This window comes from Heloderma suspectum, chromosome 13 (assembly GCF_057233095.1).
Source record: "Heloderma suspectum isolate Gila_16-S chromosome 13, 16-S_ref, whole genome shotgun sequence".
Lineage (NCBI taxonomy): Eukaryota > Metazoa > Chordata > Lepidosauria > Squamata > Helodermatidae > Heloderma > Heloderma suspectum.
Window position 1 is genome coordinate 24229169 of NC_139470.1, and position 18528 is coordinate 24247696.

At 42.7% G+C, this 18528-nt stretch overlaps 1 protein-coding gene across 3 annotated transcripts in view; it reads right to left on the reverse strand.

The window, feature by feature from the left end:
• The window catches only part of TAOK3 (TAO kinase 3), a 143448-nt gene that overhangs the window by 56789 nt on the left and 68131 nt on the right, over positions 1–18528 (reverse strand). For all 3 annotated transcript variants that reach the window (XM_084820464.1, XM_084820463.1, XM_084820466.1), the window contains exon 14: positions 2279–2413. In XM_084820464.1, coding sequence (XP_084676590.1) covers positions 2279–2413 — 135 coding nt within the window. The remainder of the gene's footprint in view (positions 1–2278; positions 2414–18528) is intronic.

An 18528-nucleotide genomic window follows, 5' to 3' on the forward strand; every position in this document is an offset into this window, starting at 1 on the left:
AATCAAATACCACTGGTGGCAAGGAAATAGCTCTGGTGGAATGTTATTTCCACGGATCAAGCCTATGTTCCCAAAGAGTAAATGCGGGAGAGTTATTGCTCCATCTGACAAACAGTGTTAAGACTGCCAGTAGTGATAATTGGAGATATTGGTTGCAGATGGAGAAGGCAGTGACAAAGTAAAACACCAGTGGTAGCTGGTTATGTATATATTATTCCCTTCCTCTTGGGTCATGATAAAACACTCCTCCAGGCATTACAGTGGTTGCAACTACTGCTCAAAAACAGCTAGTGTAGTACTTGATAGTATATGTGTCACAGCGAAAATTCAAGATTTGGTGAATGCTGATATTCACATGTAAATGCCGACAAATGAATGTTGTTGTGAATGGCCAAAATAGGTATGTATTCCCCACTTTAAGGACATAGACAAATGAAGGCTGGCAAACATACTGAGATGACTGTCAACATTCACTGTTGTGTTTTGAGATTTTGGACATTTGCAAAATTCACTGAGGATGATCATGCATGAATGTTGACGTTCACCAGTTTTTGGACAGATATGCGAATATGATGTTATCAAAGATGGTGATATACTGCCAGTGTCAGAACTCTCTCCCACTCCCTAGTCCCCACAAGAAGAGTCATGCTTAGGAGGGTGAAGTTAGGACTGAGTAAGCATTTTAACAAGAGTTTGAGAATGACTGGATAACTGCACTAACTTATGTGGAATTGTACCTGTTTTTATGGCAAGAGAGGTACCAGTATATTTTGATGGCATATGGTTCTCTTCAAAAGGAGAGAGAATGGAGGTCTCTGCTTGGAGGAGGTGTGAGGCATGGTGCCTCAAAGACCATGCTTCCATGCATACGCATCCAGGTCAGCCTGCAAGTTCCAGAGGGAGCGCTTTCCCATGCCACAGAGGAAAATCTCTCTCTCTCTCTCTCTCTCTCTCTCTCTCTCTCTCTCTCACTCACACACACACCCCTCCCGGGATCCACGCCAGCAGCGAGCATGAGCAGTACTTCTAACTTCATTGCTTCAGCACGAGGGGAAAACTGCTTCTATCCCTGCACGTTTCTGCTCCTTCCCAACCCACCTTTTGTCTGGGGCTAACAACAAGCTCTTTTGATGTGTTCTGAAGATGGAAGTGGGGTAAAGAACAGATACGCTATGGAGAGCGCTATCGGGGAAACGGCAAAGGAGAGAAATCATTCAGATACAAAGCAAGACACACACATACAAAAGGGGGAGGGTTATCCATTGTAATTTCTGGGCTGGCTTAGGATGATGTCATAATGGCAGGCAGCAAATGCAACAGCCAAATGCTGGGCACCCTGTAAATCTCTCTGCCCATGTGACCTCTAATACTGATTTGGCCGAAATACCAAAGATTTTTATTATTTTACATGTAGGAGAACATTTCTCGTTTGTGAAGCATCAAAACCCCTCCCTCCACCCACTCTTGGGATGCTGCTGCAAATTTCCAGCTGTGTGTGTGTGTGTGTGAGATTGAGAGAGAGAGAGGGAGAGGGAGAGGGAGAGAGAGAGGAGGAAAGGATGGGGGAGGAGGCACAGACCTCACTCTCTACCAGCACACACCCCTTTCGCTACTACAAAGACATCACTAGCAATCACATTTGCAATAGTACAAATGCTGCCTGAACCACCACTATCTACCTTCACCCGCTTTTCTTGCAGCCTCCAATAAAGAAGGCAAACCCAAACCCTCTGTCATTTTATAGGAGTTGCCCAGTCCTTTATAGTGTCAAATGGGAACAATGCAGTTAGCAGTAAATGAACGAACGAGAATGAATGGAAACAGCCAGCAATTCACCATGAGAAGCAACAGCCGTTCCTTCCGCTGGTCAAATCCATCAGCACTCATTAAAATTATAATCATCAATACCTTCAATCAGTCAGTCAGTCTCTCCCCCCTCCCCCCCTCGACAGACAGAAATTATACTCAACAAAAATGGATGCAATTTGGAACAAACCAATCAGAGGGACACACACACACACACACACACACTCTTCCTCCAAAAGCCATGTTTAAATTTCGAAAAGCTGCAAATAATCCTAAATTCTAAGATATATTTTCAAAATATTCCATAAAGACAAAAACATCTCTCACACAATATCTAGTTGCTATGCCAACAAAAAAAAAAGGAGGGCGTTGGGAAAGGAGAGAATTCTTGACCCCTTCCCCAGACTGACACAGTCACATTAGAACGAGGAGAAAAAGGGATAGCGGGGCAAGGGGTGTGGTGGCTGCTTACCAAAGATGCTGATTTGATTGTGGCAAAACGTTCTCGGTTCCGGTAGTGGAGGGCCTGATTCTGGACCGAGTAGGTAGGCCGCAGCTCAGGCCTGTGCTCCCCGTGGCCCACCTCATCCCTTATGAATACATGATCCTGCAGAAATGGATAAAAACAAGGAGAAAGTCCAGTTGTGCTCTTCCTTCGCCGGCTGCCTCTCTTTCACCCCTCTTTCTGCACAAGCCCTGCTGTTTGAAATGCATAGTTTGGCTCTCTGCTAGCCCCTGCAGCTCTCACAGTACAAAATGAATAAGCAACACATTGCAGCCTTTCAGTTAGGAATGTCAGCTGATCGCTAGTGGGATGCCTTCTGAATCCCTGGCAGAATTTTTTTTTTTAAACTTCCAGAATTACATATGTGCAAAAAAGAGAATCAAAAACACAAAGCACTGTAGAGCGGTCAGAGTCTTCAGAAGGGCTTGCTTAAAACACTGCACCCAAATAATCCCTTTAAAAACATGGTTTCCATGGCTAGCAAAGATGCTGCTGCTGCTGCTCCCTTTGAACACAGAAGCAAGGATCTGCCACATTCCCTTTTCCTTTGAACTTGCTATCTGTTCTGGAGAAGAAGCATTTCTGCCTAAATAGACGCAGGTTAGAAGAGACCACCCTCTCTCTCTCTCTCTCTCTCTCTCTCTCTCTCTCTCTCTCTCTCTCGTGCTGGAAAGACTCTGTGACCACTCAGGGATCCTGCTTTCTAGTCATGATCGTGCACGGTTCTAGCATTTTCTCTCCATAGCCTTGGAAAGGATTTTTTTTTTTTTACATTTAAAGAGACAGAACACAGTTTAATACAAATTATCTTTGCTAAGTTTTTCTTCGCTCATATGCCCCAGAGCTTCAGGAACAATGACTTGACAGGAGGAACACATATTTAAATGACATGCGCTCTCTCTCTCTCGCGCACACACACACATGTTCTTTAAATGGCTACACAGGCATTTTTCCAGTGTGCTGTGCCTAGGTCTTGGATCTAGGACAGAAGAGTTTGTATTCCAGCTCATCCATGGACATGCTGGATGGCACTGATCACCATTACGAGTCAGCCTCAGTTGCTCATCTGCACGATGGGAATAAATCGGTGACTTACACCACTGAGGAGTTTCAGGCTGATAATGCTTTATACATAGTGACTGCTTATTATATACGCTCAGATTAAAACAGGCCACTGAAAACAGAAACCTGTTCCATAGTTAGCTGCTAGCCTCCAAGCTGGGACAGCTCAAATGCTTTCCTCTACATTTTTCAAAACATTACTCATGGGCAGTAAAGAACAGTATTGGCAGAATTTTTTGTTACCCGCCATCTAGCGGAGCTCTAAGCAGCATTAGAGGGTGTGGCATAAGAAGAGCCCTCCGGGATAAGACAAGAGTCCATCCAGCCCAGCATCCTGTTTCCAACTGCAGCCAGTAAGATGCCTTCAGAACACAAAGTCAAAGCTCCTATCATATTTTCATTGTTATTATGGCAAAGGGCACCACAACACTGGGAAACTGTACAAGATAGGTTCCAGCGCGCACAGCAAAATAAGGGCTTCGATTAAAGAGCGAGCTATTACACAACCCACAGGTTCTAAGGCTACTTATTTGCAAAAGCCAGGGTAATGTTACCCCAGGATTATTACTCTGCCCAAACACCTACACTACCTTCCAAGGGTTTCCAGCCACACTCCCTTGCTGACTCTCATGGGCCAATCACAGGTCACTGTGTTTCTCTAGGAATGGTGAGCCTCACCTAGCAGAATTGGCAATGCTAGGCCTCATCACCTCCATTATAAAGCACAAAGATCTTATGTGATCAATTAACCTGGCATCAATATTTATATACCAGTTCTCATTGAACAAATCCTGAATTCAGAAAATACCATGGCAACTTAATAGATTATGTAAACAAAGTCCCAGAGGCCCTGTGGCATTCTGGGCAAGTCCTATAAGACTGATCTTCAAACAGAGGAATGATCTAATCTAGGCAAGGCTATCTTCTCATTACCTGATACTCTAAGGAAAACTATTACCTTACCACCTCCAAATGTACTCCTGTATCCACCAGGCTTGGGTAAATGCTCTTTGGCGCCCATCCCCAATCCCTTTCATGTCCTACCAGCACTTTCCTCATAGGTCCACTTGGACCCTATTCATAACTTCTCTGTGCTAACAATCTCTTCTGTAGCTTCCAGTTAAGTTCAACCCTAATAGCTAACTATGTGTGCCCATAGTTACTTATGGATGTGAAAGTTGGACAATGAAGAAACAAGACAGAAAGAGGATTGATGTATTTGAGCTGTGGTGTTGGAGAAGGCTCCTGCACATTCCTTGGACAGCTAAGAACAAATAAGCAAGTACTGGAACGTATAAACCCAGACGTATCATTGGATGGAAAAATCATGAAACTGCGATTGACTTATTTTGGCCACGTTATGCAGAGGAACTCGCTAGAAAAAGCAATTATGCTTGGATTGGTTAGCGGCAAAAGGAAACCTGGCCGCCAAAGAACAAGATGGCTAGATACCATCAACATTGATACCAATCACAGCATGGAACAGCTCAAAGAAATAGTACAAGATCGGGATATGTGGAGAGAGATGATCCATAGAATCGCCAAAAGCCGGACACGACTGAATGGATAATATAATCATGTGCCTTTGAAAACCAACCTAGCAGAACCATCCAGATGTTTCCAGGCTCTTAAAGATAGCATTCTCTCATAATATTGAACTCCACCTTAACAGGGAATTTAGGGCAAAATGCTATCAGAAGGCACTGTTGCTTGCATGTAGATACTTCTAAGGAACATGAGTGCATGGACAATGGTCATCTGATCAACCAGCCAGTGCATGTGGTGCAGCATGAGAATAACACTCTGTGGTTGGTGCTGTTTGCAACACCTTTTGTAGAGGCGTCTTCTGCACATCCTGGTTAGCATCCTAAGTGTAGTGGACCACCGGTAGAGAATGCCTAAGGATGTGTAGAATCTTCCATCTCCAGGGGCGTTTTAGAGCACGTTACACAAGCATTTAAACATAGCAGGCATTGTCTAGATGACCTCTTAAGTATATCCAAATGTGTCCGTTGCTGGAGATGAGTGAGCATGGTACTTTGAGTAACGGAGCTTACGGTAGGATGACTGTTTTCACCAAAAGGTTGGACTTGGCTCATAAGGTGTCTAATACTACCATTTTATTTTTTTTAGTGCAGAAGGCTCCATGCTTCCAGGAAGGATGCAATGTTTTTCCTTGGGAAGATTCTTTGATGACTGACAAGTGATAATGTACATCTTCCAAATCTTTTCAGAGACATAGGATAACATGCATCTAGCATGTACCGAGCAGGTAATTTGCATTAAAAAACATTTCTAGGAACCATAATTTGACTGTGTTCCAAACAAGTCAAATCTGTAAAAATGCACATTCAAGATTTAAAAGAAACAAAAAACTCATCACCATATTTGGCAGCTGAGCAGGGTCTCCACATGATTTGCTATGCCAAAGGGTTTTGTTATGTTACTATGCACACACCACTCACCACTGTGATTGATAAAGCCATGTGTGGCAGAAGTAAGCATTCCAGAAGGACTGCCTGATGGAAACTGGTTTTATTCTGAATCTTCACCGCTGACAGGATATGGTATATGTTTTACTGATTTGCTATGATGGAGGAAAACCATATTTCAGAGAGGCCAAGTTTGCAATGACACTTGAAATGTATAGGTATACATAGAGGTGGTCTAATGGCTGCATGCACTGAAATGAAACTAACTTCCAATCAAGAATCAGGATAATTTAATTTCAAGAAAATGTTCTTGTGATCCTAGTGGGGAAAATCTCTATTCCATGAATCTATACCTAGATATACATAGGATCTCTAATAGCATTAGAGTAGCCATGTCAGATAGTGGAGGTCTACAGCATATCTTTCATCAAAGAGACCCTTTCTATCACTCTTGCCTACACTGATCTTTGCTCAGAGTTTAACCCCAGTTCAGCAGCTACTGTGCATGCTTGGTGGGGAGGTTCAAAATGTGAGGGCTTCCTGGGAAACATTGAGAAGACATTTCACCGTGCATCTTCTAACACTGAGTAAATGGGGAACCTTCTCCTTGAGTATCTGCAAGCCTTCTAGAGCTTGGGATTAGGTCAATTAATTTTTAATCCACTTTATTGGAAAGTATGAGAAAACTGGACAGCAGCCAAAATAGATCCAAAAAGAGAGAACTAGTCTCAAGATGCTGAAAAAAAGTCTTATTCTTTAAGAAACCCTCCTATCTTCAAATGTATGAGACAGTCCTGACAGAGTTCTCTGAAGGCTTTTAAAGAATTCCCTGAAGGAAGGTCACAAATAATATATTGGGCTGAAATGTGTTGGGCTTCTTAAAGAACTCCCCCCCCCCCCAGCATCTTGAGACTAGTTCTCTCTTTTTGGATCCATTTTATTGGCCTTTATTTTTGCCCCTAACAGTCCTTGATATAAGCACACTACTCAAGACTCTTTGCCATTTGAATCTTATTTTCCCAATGAATGCTCACTGTGGCTAATAAGAGCTGCTTCCAATACAATGCCCTGTGCTCACTAGCTGTCATGAGTTTCTTGGGTTGACAGTCCATAAGGGGCAGAATAGGGGAAGTTATTGCAGGAGCAGTCTGGGCTCAATTGTCAAGTAGGCGGCTGAGTATTTAAGCCACGTCCCCAGCTGACGGTTAGCAGGAATGTGGAGGGACAGAGCCCTGCCTTGGAGTTGTGCACACTTGCATCACTAGATGTTCCAGATGCACCCTCTGACTTCTGTAGCAAGAACTTACAGGGGCCCCTGGGGACTAGGAACGGTGGAGCTGCTGATTATGGCTCCTCACTGAAGAAGCTTTAACTCCTGGACTTAGAGGCAGAGTCCTCTGTCTCCTTTGGACTTGGCAGTCTTGGGGTCTGGAGGATTCCTGAGATAGACTCCTACTGATTGTATCCATAGGAGAATTCCTCTGCTTCAGAATAAGATTCAAGGCATCCGGTAACAGAGGCATAGGTAAAACATTTTTTTTAAATCCAGCTGGAAAAATGGGAAAGCCTCCATGTAAGTAATTCTAGTAGGAAACACTCACATAATCATGTTAACAAGTTCATTCATGAGTATTCATTAGCACTGCAGTTACCTTCATTTACTAGGCTTTTGTTTTCTCTACAGTATCTGGCTTTTTATCCTGATCTAGTAATGCAAGTTCCTTCAATGTGCTACCCCAAAGCCTTGCAACTAAAGAAATATAAAGTGCTTATCTCTAATCCAGGCATGGAGAACTTTTTCCCATGGGGGTTCCCTATCCAGGCCATCAAACTTCCTCCCCAGGCCTACCCCCTTCCCCCAGATGCAGTGCTGAGGGGGGGAAAGGACTTATCCCTGATCTGTTGAGAGAGGGCCCCTTTCTCAGTGCTAAGCAGGAGAAAGGGCTTATCTCCTATCTTTGCAATCAGCAGCAGGTAAGAGCCAAACCCTTTCCCCTGCTCAACACCGAGGAAGACAGCTTCTCTCAGCACTAGGCGGGGAAAATGCCCCCCCCCCCCGATCTGCATGGATCTACTGAGGTGGAGCTGGGAAGGGTGTGTGTGTGTGAAAATGGCAGGGGACAGGACACATGCCAGCAGTGGCTCCACTCCACTCACATTGGCAGTCGGCAGTGGCCCTCAGAGTGAAAATGGTTTCCCACCCATTCCTAGCAATCCATAGCCTATGTCATCTTATTTATCGAAGGCCCGTTTCAATCACTTTCTCCCTACCTCTATAACTCACAAGACAGAGGCTTTGTGGATACATGGTTCCCATGTCCAGGAATTAGGGACATCACCTGTCCTGGATGGGATTCTACTCCCTCTGAAGGAATAGGTGCATAGCTTAGGTGTGCTCCTAGATCTATCACTGTCTATGAAGGCACAAGTGGCATCCACAGCAAGAAGTGCCTTTTTCCAACTTTGGTTGGTAGATGAACTACAACCATTCCTGAACAGGAACAGCCTGGCTACAGTGACCCATACACTGACGACCTCAAAACTGGACTATCACGATGTGCTATAGGTGGGGGCTGCTTTTGACATTGGCCTGAAGGCTGCAGCTAGTGCAAAATTCTGCGGCTAGACTGCTGAGTGGAACAGCCTACCAGGAACATATTACACCAGTTCTGAAGGAGTTGCACGAGCTGCCAATAAGATACTGATCCAAGTTTAGGGTGCTTATGCTGACATACAAAGCCCTACACAGCTTGGGGCCTGGTTACCTTATGGAGCACCTTCTCCCTTATGCAGATGCTGAATATGAAGATCGAGTGTGGCTGTCCTGTTGACAGTGCCGCATTTGCCTGGAGTTCAAAACCAGCAACCTGAGAGAGGGTGTTCTCCATACAGACACCCTGACCTTGGAATCCCCCCACCCCAATATTTGGGTAGCATCAGGTCTTACAAGCTTTTGGTACCAGTTAAAGTCTTATTTGTTTACCCAAGCTTTTGGTCAACTTTCTCCCTTCTTTCTTTTGCTGAATTGTGTAAACTGTTGTTATTTATCTGTTACTGTTCTCCCTTGTGTGATTATTTTATTTGTCAGTGCTGGCTTATTTTATTGTGTTTAGTTGTTTAGATCCTGCTTGGGGATTATTTTATAATAAGTGAGTAAGAAATGTCTTAAGTAAATATTTCCAGCCCCTCTTCTAACCTAGACAATACACAAAATACATTATTGCATTTCATATAACCTGTTCTGGGGTATCAAATAGAAACTGGGAACAATCAGGATTGGGACCACTGTGTGTGTGTAGGAGCGATTTAATCATTAATAATTTCCCACAATGTGGCAGCATCCCCCCTCATCACACATCCCTGACGTTATTTGCCCTGGGGCTTCCCTCCCAAGGCAAACAGTGTGTGTGTGTGTATATAGATATTTTTACTGGGTGTGGGGGAAAAGGGTTAACTACTGGTCCCTGTAGCCATGGCCCCAATGCCAACTGCTCCCTGCAAGGCTTTTTAATGCTGCCAAAAAAGACACACAGATATATGAAATATATTCACGCATCTCATGTAGCATCAACCTTGGTTCTTTGTCTATTTCTGCCAAGTAATCGTGTGTCTTGATACAGAAAGCCAAAGTCCATCTGTTGTACTCATTCATGAAGTATTTAGCTTAGTTCCTTAGCCCCAATCTGCAACTGAAACAGCCTAAAAATGGCATTTTTTGAATTCATCCCTTGTTACCATAGCTTCTTCCTCTCCCATATCTCCTCACCTCTAAATGAAGGTTATAATTTCTTTGGGACAGAGACTTGGTCCTCATATATATTAATCGGCAAAGCACCACACAGGCTAATGGTAGTACAACCCCTATGTAAAAGCAGGCACACCTGCATTGCGCGTCCACCAACATGACAGCTATCACAAAGTATTGTGTAAGAGATTCTGAAAACTTTCCTATAGTCTCAAAGAATTTCCCCATCGTGTATGCAAGTACTAGTGGTACACTCTGCTGATAAGAGGTGGGCAGAAAACACATACTGTAGGCTGAGATGGTCACTAGGTGTATCTTTTATGGAGGGAAAAGCCTGAGCTACACAGTTCTAAGAGACATGGCAAAATATCAGGTATTCCACAGGAAGTTATTTATTCAACAGAATGCTGATCATGGGGATAAATATTTCCACTTATGGTGCTTCCAGATGAAGAGGTGCTAGCGCTACCAGACAGAAGGCATTGTGCAGCTATGCAATCCTTCCCCCTTGAATGGTAAGGAAAAAGGCAGAAGTGAGAAGAAAACATGAGAGGGTTACAAATGGAAGGCGCTGTCTGGTCCCCTATAAAATTCAATGAATGGGGAATGGTGATAGTGTGGTAATAGCCTCATCTGGAAGCACCCTTAACAACAGAGGATTTGCTGTTTTGGCAGTGAAGCTGCGTGTAGGGTTTCAACCTTATGCTGTAATACATGAGCATCATCCTCTGAGAGAATTGTGGCGTGGCAGTTGCTGGAGCTAGAAGCTACCCTTGCAAACTTCTGAGTAATTTTGGAAACCATGCCTGATGGGGTTTAAAGGGCATCCTCCCACATTAGTTGTTATACTGTAAGTCACCTTGAGCATTTTTTTTTAACAGAATACATTAGTTGGGACATCAGCTCAAGAAACAGTGAAAAGGCTGAGATCCCTGCAGTCACAAGGGCAAATTCCCAGTGTCCCGTTTGACAGAACAGTTGGCATTTGATCTTTCTTGGGGTGGTAAAAGGAACCTAGGATGAACATTCCCACATGCAAAATCTTGGAGAGTCTTGTGCGATACAACTTCTTATGGTGATTGCTAGAAAATTTGATGTGTTGCCAACATGGGTACTCTGTGACAGGTTCCGTAGCACACTATTACCAGAGAGAAAGAGTCTGTGGAATTGTGCTACTTTTCTTACAGGTAGCACTTCAGAAATCTGTACCCCTCTTGGCAGTGTGGCAAAGGAGATCTAGGCTGGCTGGGTCTCTTAGCTCCAGGGGATCTTACATGGAGGACCTCTTGGTGAGTGTGGTTCACACTAGTGTGTGCTCTGTTGCAATGGGTTTTTAAGACCATTTTAAAAGGTTTCTATGGGGGTAAACTTGGACAGAATCAGCAGAATGTCCCCACATAGTAGATGCTGTTTCTCCAGTCATGAGTGAAGAGAAATGAGAACTTGAAGTGGTATGGCACATTTTTCTGGAGGGAGAGTTTTGCAGATTAATACTCCTAGAAACCAGAGTTGTAATGACCTCTTGTACCATGTTGCTAGGGGCACTATAGTGGTTGTTAAGGCCATCAGATCTTGAATGCCAGAATTTGCTTGGCTTTTTGCAGGGGCAGGGGGAGAGGACCAACTGATGGTTGGGATTGCAGGGCACCTTTACAGGACAACAGAGGCTCTGAGTATTGCCTGCATAAACAACTGCAGTGATGTAGCTGAATCTAACTTTGAAATAATTGCCTAATGTAGATCAGAATATCTGTATCGGTTGTGCAAGTTGGTATACATGCTATGGCCATTCTCGATTATCTCCATAGAAAGCATTCCATGTTGTCACCATTTGGAAAGCAATCCCTGTGAATGGATGAAAAGGATCAATCAACTATAGGCAGTGGCTTCTAGTGTCACAAGCCTCAAAAGTCCAGAATTACCAGCCTTCCGTTTCTTCTCACCTTGGCACAATCTCATCAGTTTTTAAAAAAATATATACTGTTTTCCCAGTGCTTGCTTCAGCTACCCTGAGAACCTTGTATTACCCTACTCAGCTTCCAGAATCTGCTTCATGTGCCTTCTTCTTATTGGTCCCCACAATGCTCTGCTGTTTCCTTTCCTTGTGGTCTTATCTTGCATTATTTCTTTACAGAAATCCACACATTCATTATGTCCCCTCCATATGGCTTTCTTTCATTGCACTAAAACATTTTTCTTAGCATGTTCTCCAGTCTGTTAAGTTGTCATGTCCAGAATTCACTTTGCATTGAAGGACTGGTTGAACAGTTGTACTATAAAGCTGGAGTTTATGATTCCTTGAAGTTTTCCTTGATTGCACTATCATACCTAGGTATACATTAGCACTGTGAATTAGTACCTTGAATTCTTTGGGTATTTGGCTGCCGTCTGTGATTACTGTTCCTAATTATTTTAAGTATTCTATGTATCTCCACAGGGTAATTCCTCTTCTTTATTTTCCAGGACCTTGAGATTGATTTGGGAATGTGACCATGAATTTAGTCCTGCTGATGTTGATTGACAGCTGCACTTCTTTGTTACTTGATTCTATGATAAAAGTATCCTTTTGTACCATTTCCTCTCTTATTAGACAAATATAATTGGCACATGTACATTATTGGGGTGCCAACTTCAAACTTACAAGGCTAACTTCTCAAGAACAAAAGGACAGTAGTAAAAAGGGATATCTCTGCCCCAGAAGACATACGTATCCTTATGGATTAAAGCGCTGAGTAGGAAGGTCCATGTTCTAACTCTAGGCTCATACACACTGGGAAAGAATTTCCAGACAAAGGGAAGGAGGCAAGCATTACAAAACCTAGAAGGTTGTATAGTCACAAAGAACCACAATAAAATCATCATTAATATGTCTCACCCACCACCCAGTGAATTTATAAAACCACCACCTTAAGTCTTGTAGCCTTCACGCTTCTCAGGATGTCAGTCTCCAATCCACTTAGTTCTCTTTCATGCAGCAATTATGAAGCCCAGGGGAATGAGAACCTGAGACATCAGGCAGTGGGTTTCATCAGCTTTGGAAACTTTCCTCGATGCTGCTTATGTGGCCTCCAGGAAAGCAGCACAAGTCCCTGGATTCTAGAGCACTCACGAAGAGTCTCTTGGTTCCTCTCAGGAACAAATCCCAAATTGCCATAACACTTCTTTTCTATTTAGGGGCAGACATACCTCTCTCCATTTTTTTTACTAGAATTGTGGACACTGTAGGTTTAGGAGCTCTTGATGGATCTCTTTTAGTAATGCACATTCTAATGTATGAATTCTGCTTAGAAAGCATTTGTAAGTATTGTTGTTGTTGTTTAGTCATTCAGTCATGTCCAACTCTTCGTGACCCCGTGGACCACAGCACGCCAGGCCTTCCTGTCCTCCGCTCTCTCCCAGAGTGTGCTCAAGTTCATGTTCATTGCATCGGTGATGCAATGTACGTCATTTTTTGTTTCTGCAGAATTTTAAGCTGGAATGTTTCTGCAGTGTGGGAAGCAAACCAAGTGGGTACCTTTTTTGAGCTGGCTCATACCACGTAGAATGTACATAGCCTCTAGCCTCTGTCACCCATGATCACCAGGGCCTGCAATATAGATTGACCAGGATAAAGTCACAGGGGTGTGCCAACAGTACAGTCAGATGTGCACCAGGAGCTCAACTCCTCTCCTTCAATACCAGTGTATCATGTGCCCTTAGGAAGCGTCCCTGAAATTATAGTTAGCTGGAAGTGCCGTTAGATGGAGCCAAGATCAAGCTGTTATCTCCAGTTCAATACTGTATACAGCAAATCCCACTCCCTGAAAAATTAGGATCTATTGTGGGGAGGAGGAAAGGCAGTACTTGCCCCCTCCCCTTTCTCTTCCAACATGTTAAATTCAGGTAGGTAAAATGGCATGTTCTTTATAGAGGCTTCCATGTCAGTCTTTCCTCCGCTAGTCTGAACAACAAGGAGACTCTGACACTGATTCTTTACTTGTTCCTTGCCACACATCTGACTCGTATCTTTACTTCGTATTTCAACTGCCTTGCAGTTACCTTAGGAATATAGAAAGTGGTCTTACACCAAGTCAGATCAGTGGTCCATCTAGCTCAGAATTTTCTACACTGAATGGCAGCAGCTCTCCAGGCTTCCAGGAGATAAGTCTTTTCCAGTCCTACCTCAAGGTGTTAAGGTTTGAACCTGGAACTTTCTGCATGCAAAGTATGTGCTCTACCACTGAGCCTCAGCCCGCCTGCTACCTTGCCTCACTCAAACCCCAGCCTAGAGACCCAATCTTGTCTTACTTGCAGAACTTTGCAGCCCAGCTTAGCAGGAACTGGATTTCACATATGTTCCCAAACAATCAAGCCAAGTACAAAACAATATTAGATGTGAGAAGATGCAAAGTTCTATCAATCGCTACATTTCCATTTAAAAGACATACCAGGCAACTGAGAAAGACTGGGATCCTACATGCATGTATTTTAAAGGTGGGAAGCGGAAATTTATACGGCACCATTCATAACTGTATGTGCGTGTGCGTGCACGTGCATGTAAAATAAGAAACATACCTGTTATAAGAACAAAGCACCTCTGATAGGGTAGAATTTGGCCTAGCACCAAAGAGATCTTGAGACAGAGCTGAAAGCTCACTGGAAATGTCAGCTCAGTGTGCTGCAGCAGTGAAAAGGGCAAATTGGGTGTGGGGGGGGAAAATGGAAGGCCTAGGTAAACCCACACTGGCACTTTCCATTTTGAGGGATAGATGTAGAAATATCTCTTGCAGATGTTTAATAGTCAGTGCAATTCTAGACACCATTTGTCCTAAATTTAAAGTTTCCTGGTGTTGTGGAAATACCATAATCTTGTTGGAACACACCTATGAGTCTCCCATTTCATGGAACAAAGGTATAGCTGTCTCAGATTTTTCTAGCGATAAGGGTGTCCGGAGTATTTGTGTGCCACACTTCAGTTATTTTGTGGATAGTACCCTACAATTCTGATAGCCCTCTGAGCGGGGCATATGTATATTTATCTGCTCCAAACATTGATGCATGCTCCTGGATCTCCTCAATTCAAATGTATAAATACATACATACATATATACATAAAATGTATAAATTTATACATGTACACATGTATAGCCCAATATTACATCCCATGTACAGTATGTCCTGCTCGTAATGAAAATACTAGCCTCTTATAAAGCAAGTGTAATGCTCTACATTTTCTTTATGGTTAAAGATAAAAATGTCCCATTTGCAAAGTTTTCTAGAAAGTAGCGGCACTTGGCCTCGGTATGTAGCAAATTTCAGCTCTCTTGGTGGCTTAGAAGTACCTCAACCATTTTCGGGGTTTACTTCATATTCCCTGGTTTGAGGGAGAGATGTACAAATGTCTTCACTCCAGACACTTCTTTTGGTAACCAGACTGTCTTGAACTATATATCCCCCCCCCGCCCCAATCCAAATCCAGATGATGTTGAAGCCATTTAAATATGTTTGTTGTATTTCATGTGCCTCTTTCTGAACGATAAATAATCAAGGTGCATTGGACTACATGTGTGTCAGATCTCTAAGTCAAGACCCTAGCAGTGTTGATAGCTTCTTGAGTCCCAAGCATATTTACATATGTATTTATGTATGTATGTATGTATGTATTCATTTATTTTCATATAAATACATGCTGGGGGTGATGGGAGCTGTAGCTCAACACATCTGGAGGGCACCAGGTCATGGAAGGCTGAATGAATTAATATATATACACTCCAAGTCATGTTATTACATTCTGCAGCCCAGTCAGAGAATGGGGAAGAGAGGTGACCACCCAATATTCATATCCTGTTTTGGTACTTTAGGAGTGGCCGCTTTCTCAAAAAGTTATAGCCTCATTTTAGAGAAAAAGCTGGTTAAGTACAGGTGGTTAAGTACAAAGACAAAGATTCCAGTCTTTTCATGTTCATGTTCACCTGCCATGACAACTACCAACTTATGGCCAAAGAACAAGAGAAGAGACAGCATCTTAAGATGTCCATTATTCCTATTCCAGAATATTCTATTAACATGCTGTAAGCTTAAATCAATGTGTCCCCAAACATTATTACCCCTGCACACACAACCCTAGGCCCCCAGGTTTATCTTAAGAACAGCCCTGTAATATCCATCTAGTCCAGCAACGCATTTCCAGTCAAGGTCAGGCAAATACTCCTAGGAGGCCCACAAAGAAGCATGGAGGTAATAGGTCTCCCCTCTCCTTGCCTGCAACTGGTATTCAGCAGCATCCAGCCATTGTACCTGGAATATTCACTTAGATATAAATGTGTTTAATTCTCTTTTAGCCATCTAAGCCAGTGGCCATGTTGTGGAAGTTCCACATTCCACAGTTGCAGTGTGAAGAACTTTTGTCTGTCCTATATCCAGTGATGATTTCAGTGGGAAACAGTGAGTTAACATGTTATGGGAAAGGGAGAAAAGGTTCTGTATATCTACTATTGCCACATGATGTTATAACCTTCTAAGCCTCTATCATCATTCCACAGCTTACTCATCTTTTTCCCAAATGAAAATGCCACTAATACTTTGCCTTTTTGAGGTAGCATGGCCAGAATTGTATATGATACTTCAAATGTAGCTGCACCATAGATTTATATAAAGGCATTATGATACTGGGAATTTTTAAAATCCCTTTCTTAACAAACCCTGCCATTCATTTAATATTTTCACTGCCACTGCACACAGAGTTGACATTTCTGTCAGTGTATATGTAAAGTTAGGATTATATTCCCAAATGAACATCATTTTACATTTACTTACACTGAAGTTCATGTGCGATCTTGTTGAACTGAAGAGCTACTTTTTGAACATTTCACAGTTCTTATCTTTTCACTGTCTTAGATAATTTGGTGTCATCTGCAAATGATGTTACCTTATGGCTCACACCTGACTCAAGGTCAGCTATGATTAAACAGTTCCAGCCCCAATCCTGATCCTTGAGTGGACTCTGCTGCATACTTCCCTCTATTGTGAGAATGGTCAATTTATTCTTAGCCTCTGTTTCTGGTTATTCAGCCATTTACCTACCCATAAGACAACCTGTCTCCTTAACCCATGACTGCTAAGATGTGGTAGAAGCCTTTAGTGAGAGAATTTTTTAAAAAGTGTTTTAGACATTATATACATAGATGTCCACCAGATCACCCCTATCTACATGATCATTAACACTACCAAAAGGACTCCAGAATGTTGCTGAAGCAGGATTTCACTCTGCAGAAGCCATACCACTGAAATCCCTCCTATCCTAGGGATGAAAACCCATGTGAGCATCCCGTCCCACTAGAGCAGCCTCTAAGTGCCTGAAGCTTTCCATCACATAATATGGGATAGGCAGAACACTGAGACTGCAGCAGTGCAGTTACTTAGTGGTTTATGCAACTGTGATCATATTATACCCAAACTAAGGTTTTTACACTGGGATCATGTATGGCACTGGATCAAATAAAAGATTGCACTGTGGCTCTTAAGGCTGTACATACTGTAAGTATGTCCATCAATATTGGAGAACTGTGGTGGGTTGTCTATACTCTCAGATGTTAACTGCTATTTGGGGATTCATCCCATCATCGTCTTTCAATGCAGCTGGTAAACAGCCCTTTGGAGGGGAAGGCCATTTTGTGTGAAATATCCTTCTCCAAGATGACCATTCATGCTCCTCACAATTAAATAGGTGCCTTGTTGTCCATGAAGTATAACTTTCCTTTTTTAGCTGTTTTCCCTTTTGAAAGTATGCTTATGATGTTATTGAATTACATTTCATTATATCATACAAATAGCTGGAGTGTAACTGTATCTCTATTCTATTTTGTGGCAGTGTCTGCTGGCAAATGTTGCAAGTGCTATATAAACACAGAGATGGTTAATGGGACAAGCTGGCCCAAATAAATAGATATAAGTGCTCAGTGTGCTTAATCCTATTGAAGTCAATGGGATTTAAGTCATCCCTAACTGTTCTTAGATTAAGAAGATTAGTGTATTGTACTTGTAGTGATGCAGGTCCTCCTGAGTTGCTCCCCCTTCTTAAGGGTGCACGGAAGACGATTTATTGCCCAATGCATATCACATATTAAAACTCCTTCACAGAGGGGAGATGCTGATTCAGTACTTAGTTCTGGTTTCTCTTTGAAAGTATTAACTCAGAGGGGCTCCTGAGGAAAAGTTTTAATATTCAAAAGATGTTGGGCAATACATTTCTGTGCAGCTTTGAAGCTTCCTGCCGTTTTGTTCCAGCATTTGGTGCCTTTCCTTTGTCTGCTCCCCACCTCAACCCAACATGGCCTTAAGATCAGGTATTTCATTTTCAGGAATGCTGGTGACATAACACTTTTAAAAATGACTTACAAATGAGCAACTGGGCTACTGTGCCACGGTCTGTATGTGCATTACCTGAAGTCCATCTTGAAACTCTTTCCAAGAAGAAGAGGCATACATCCTTCATTTCACCACTCTACAGCTGCAAATGCCACTGAGCTTGTCTAAAATCATTCTTCCAATGGAAGCCCTAGTGCCAACACCTTCCTTTGCAATAGGTCAAAAGATATAGTTCCCAATGGCCAAGTGAGACCAAGTGACAATGTATAAACTGTATGTATAAAAAACAGGAGAAGCACTGTACTGACTTTTCTCAAAAAAATACCTTCAAGGTGATCCAGTACACTGTTAACTTGTCAAAGGGGAAATCTGGCCACAGAATTTGATTGGAAGTTATAAGTTATTGTATTCATTTGGTGGATGTGACCATTTCAACCAACATGATAACCACTTGGGGGAGACAGATGTTCAGAAGACGGTGTTACAGGCAAGGACAAAGGTATACATGCCATGCTGGGGTGCAGAATGGGGAAATAGAATGAAGAGGATTCTCTTAAAGGACAATTTGATTTCTGCCCTTTTCTCAGATGTTTCTCCTTGTTGCCATTTCAAAATACAATGTTAACCCACTG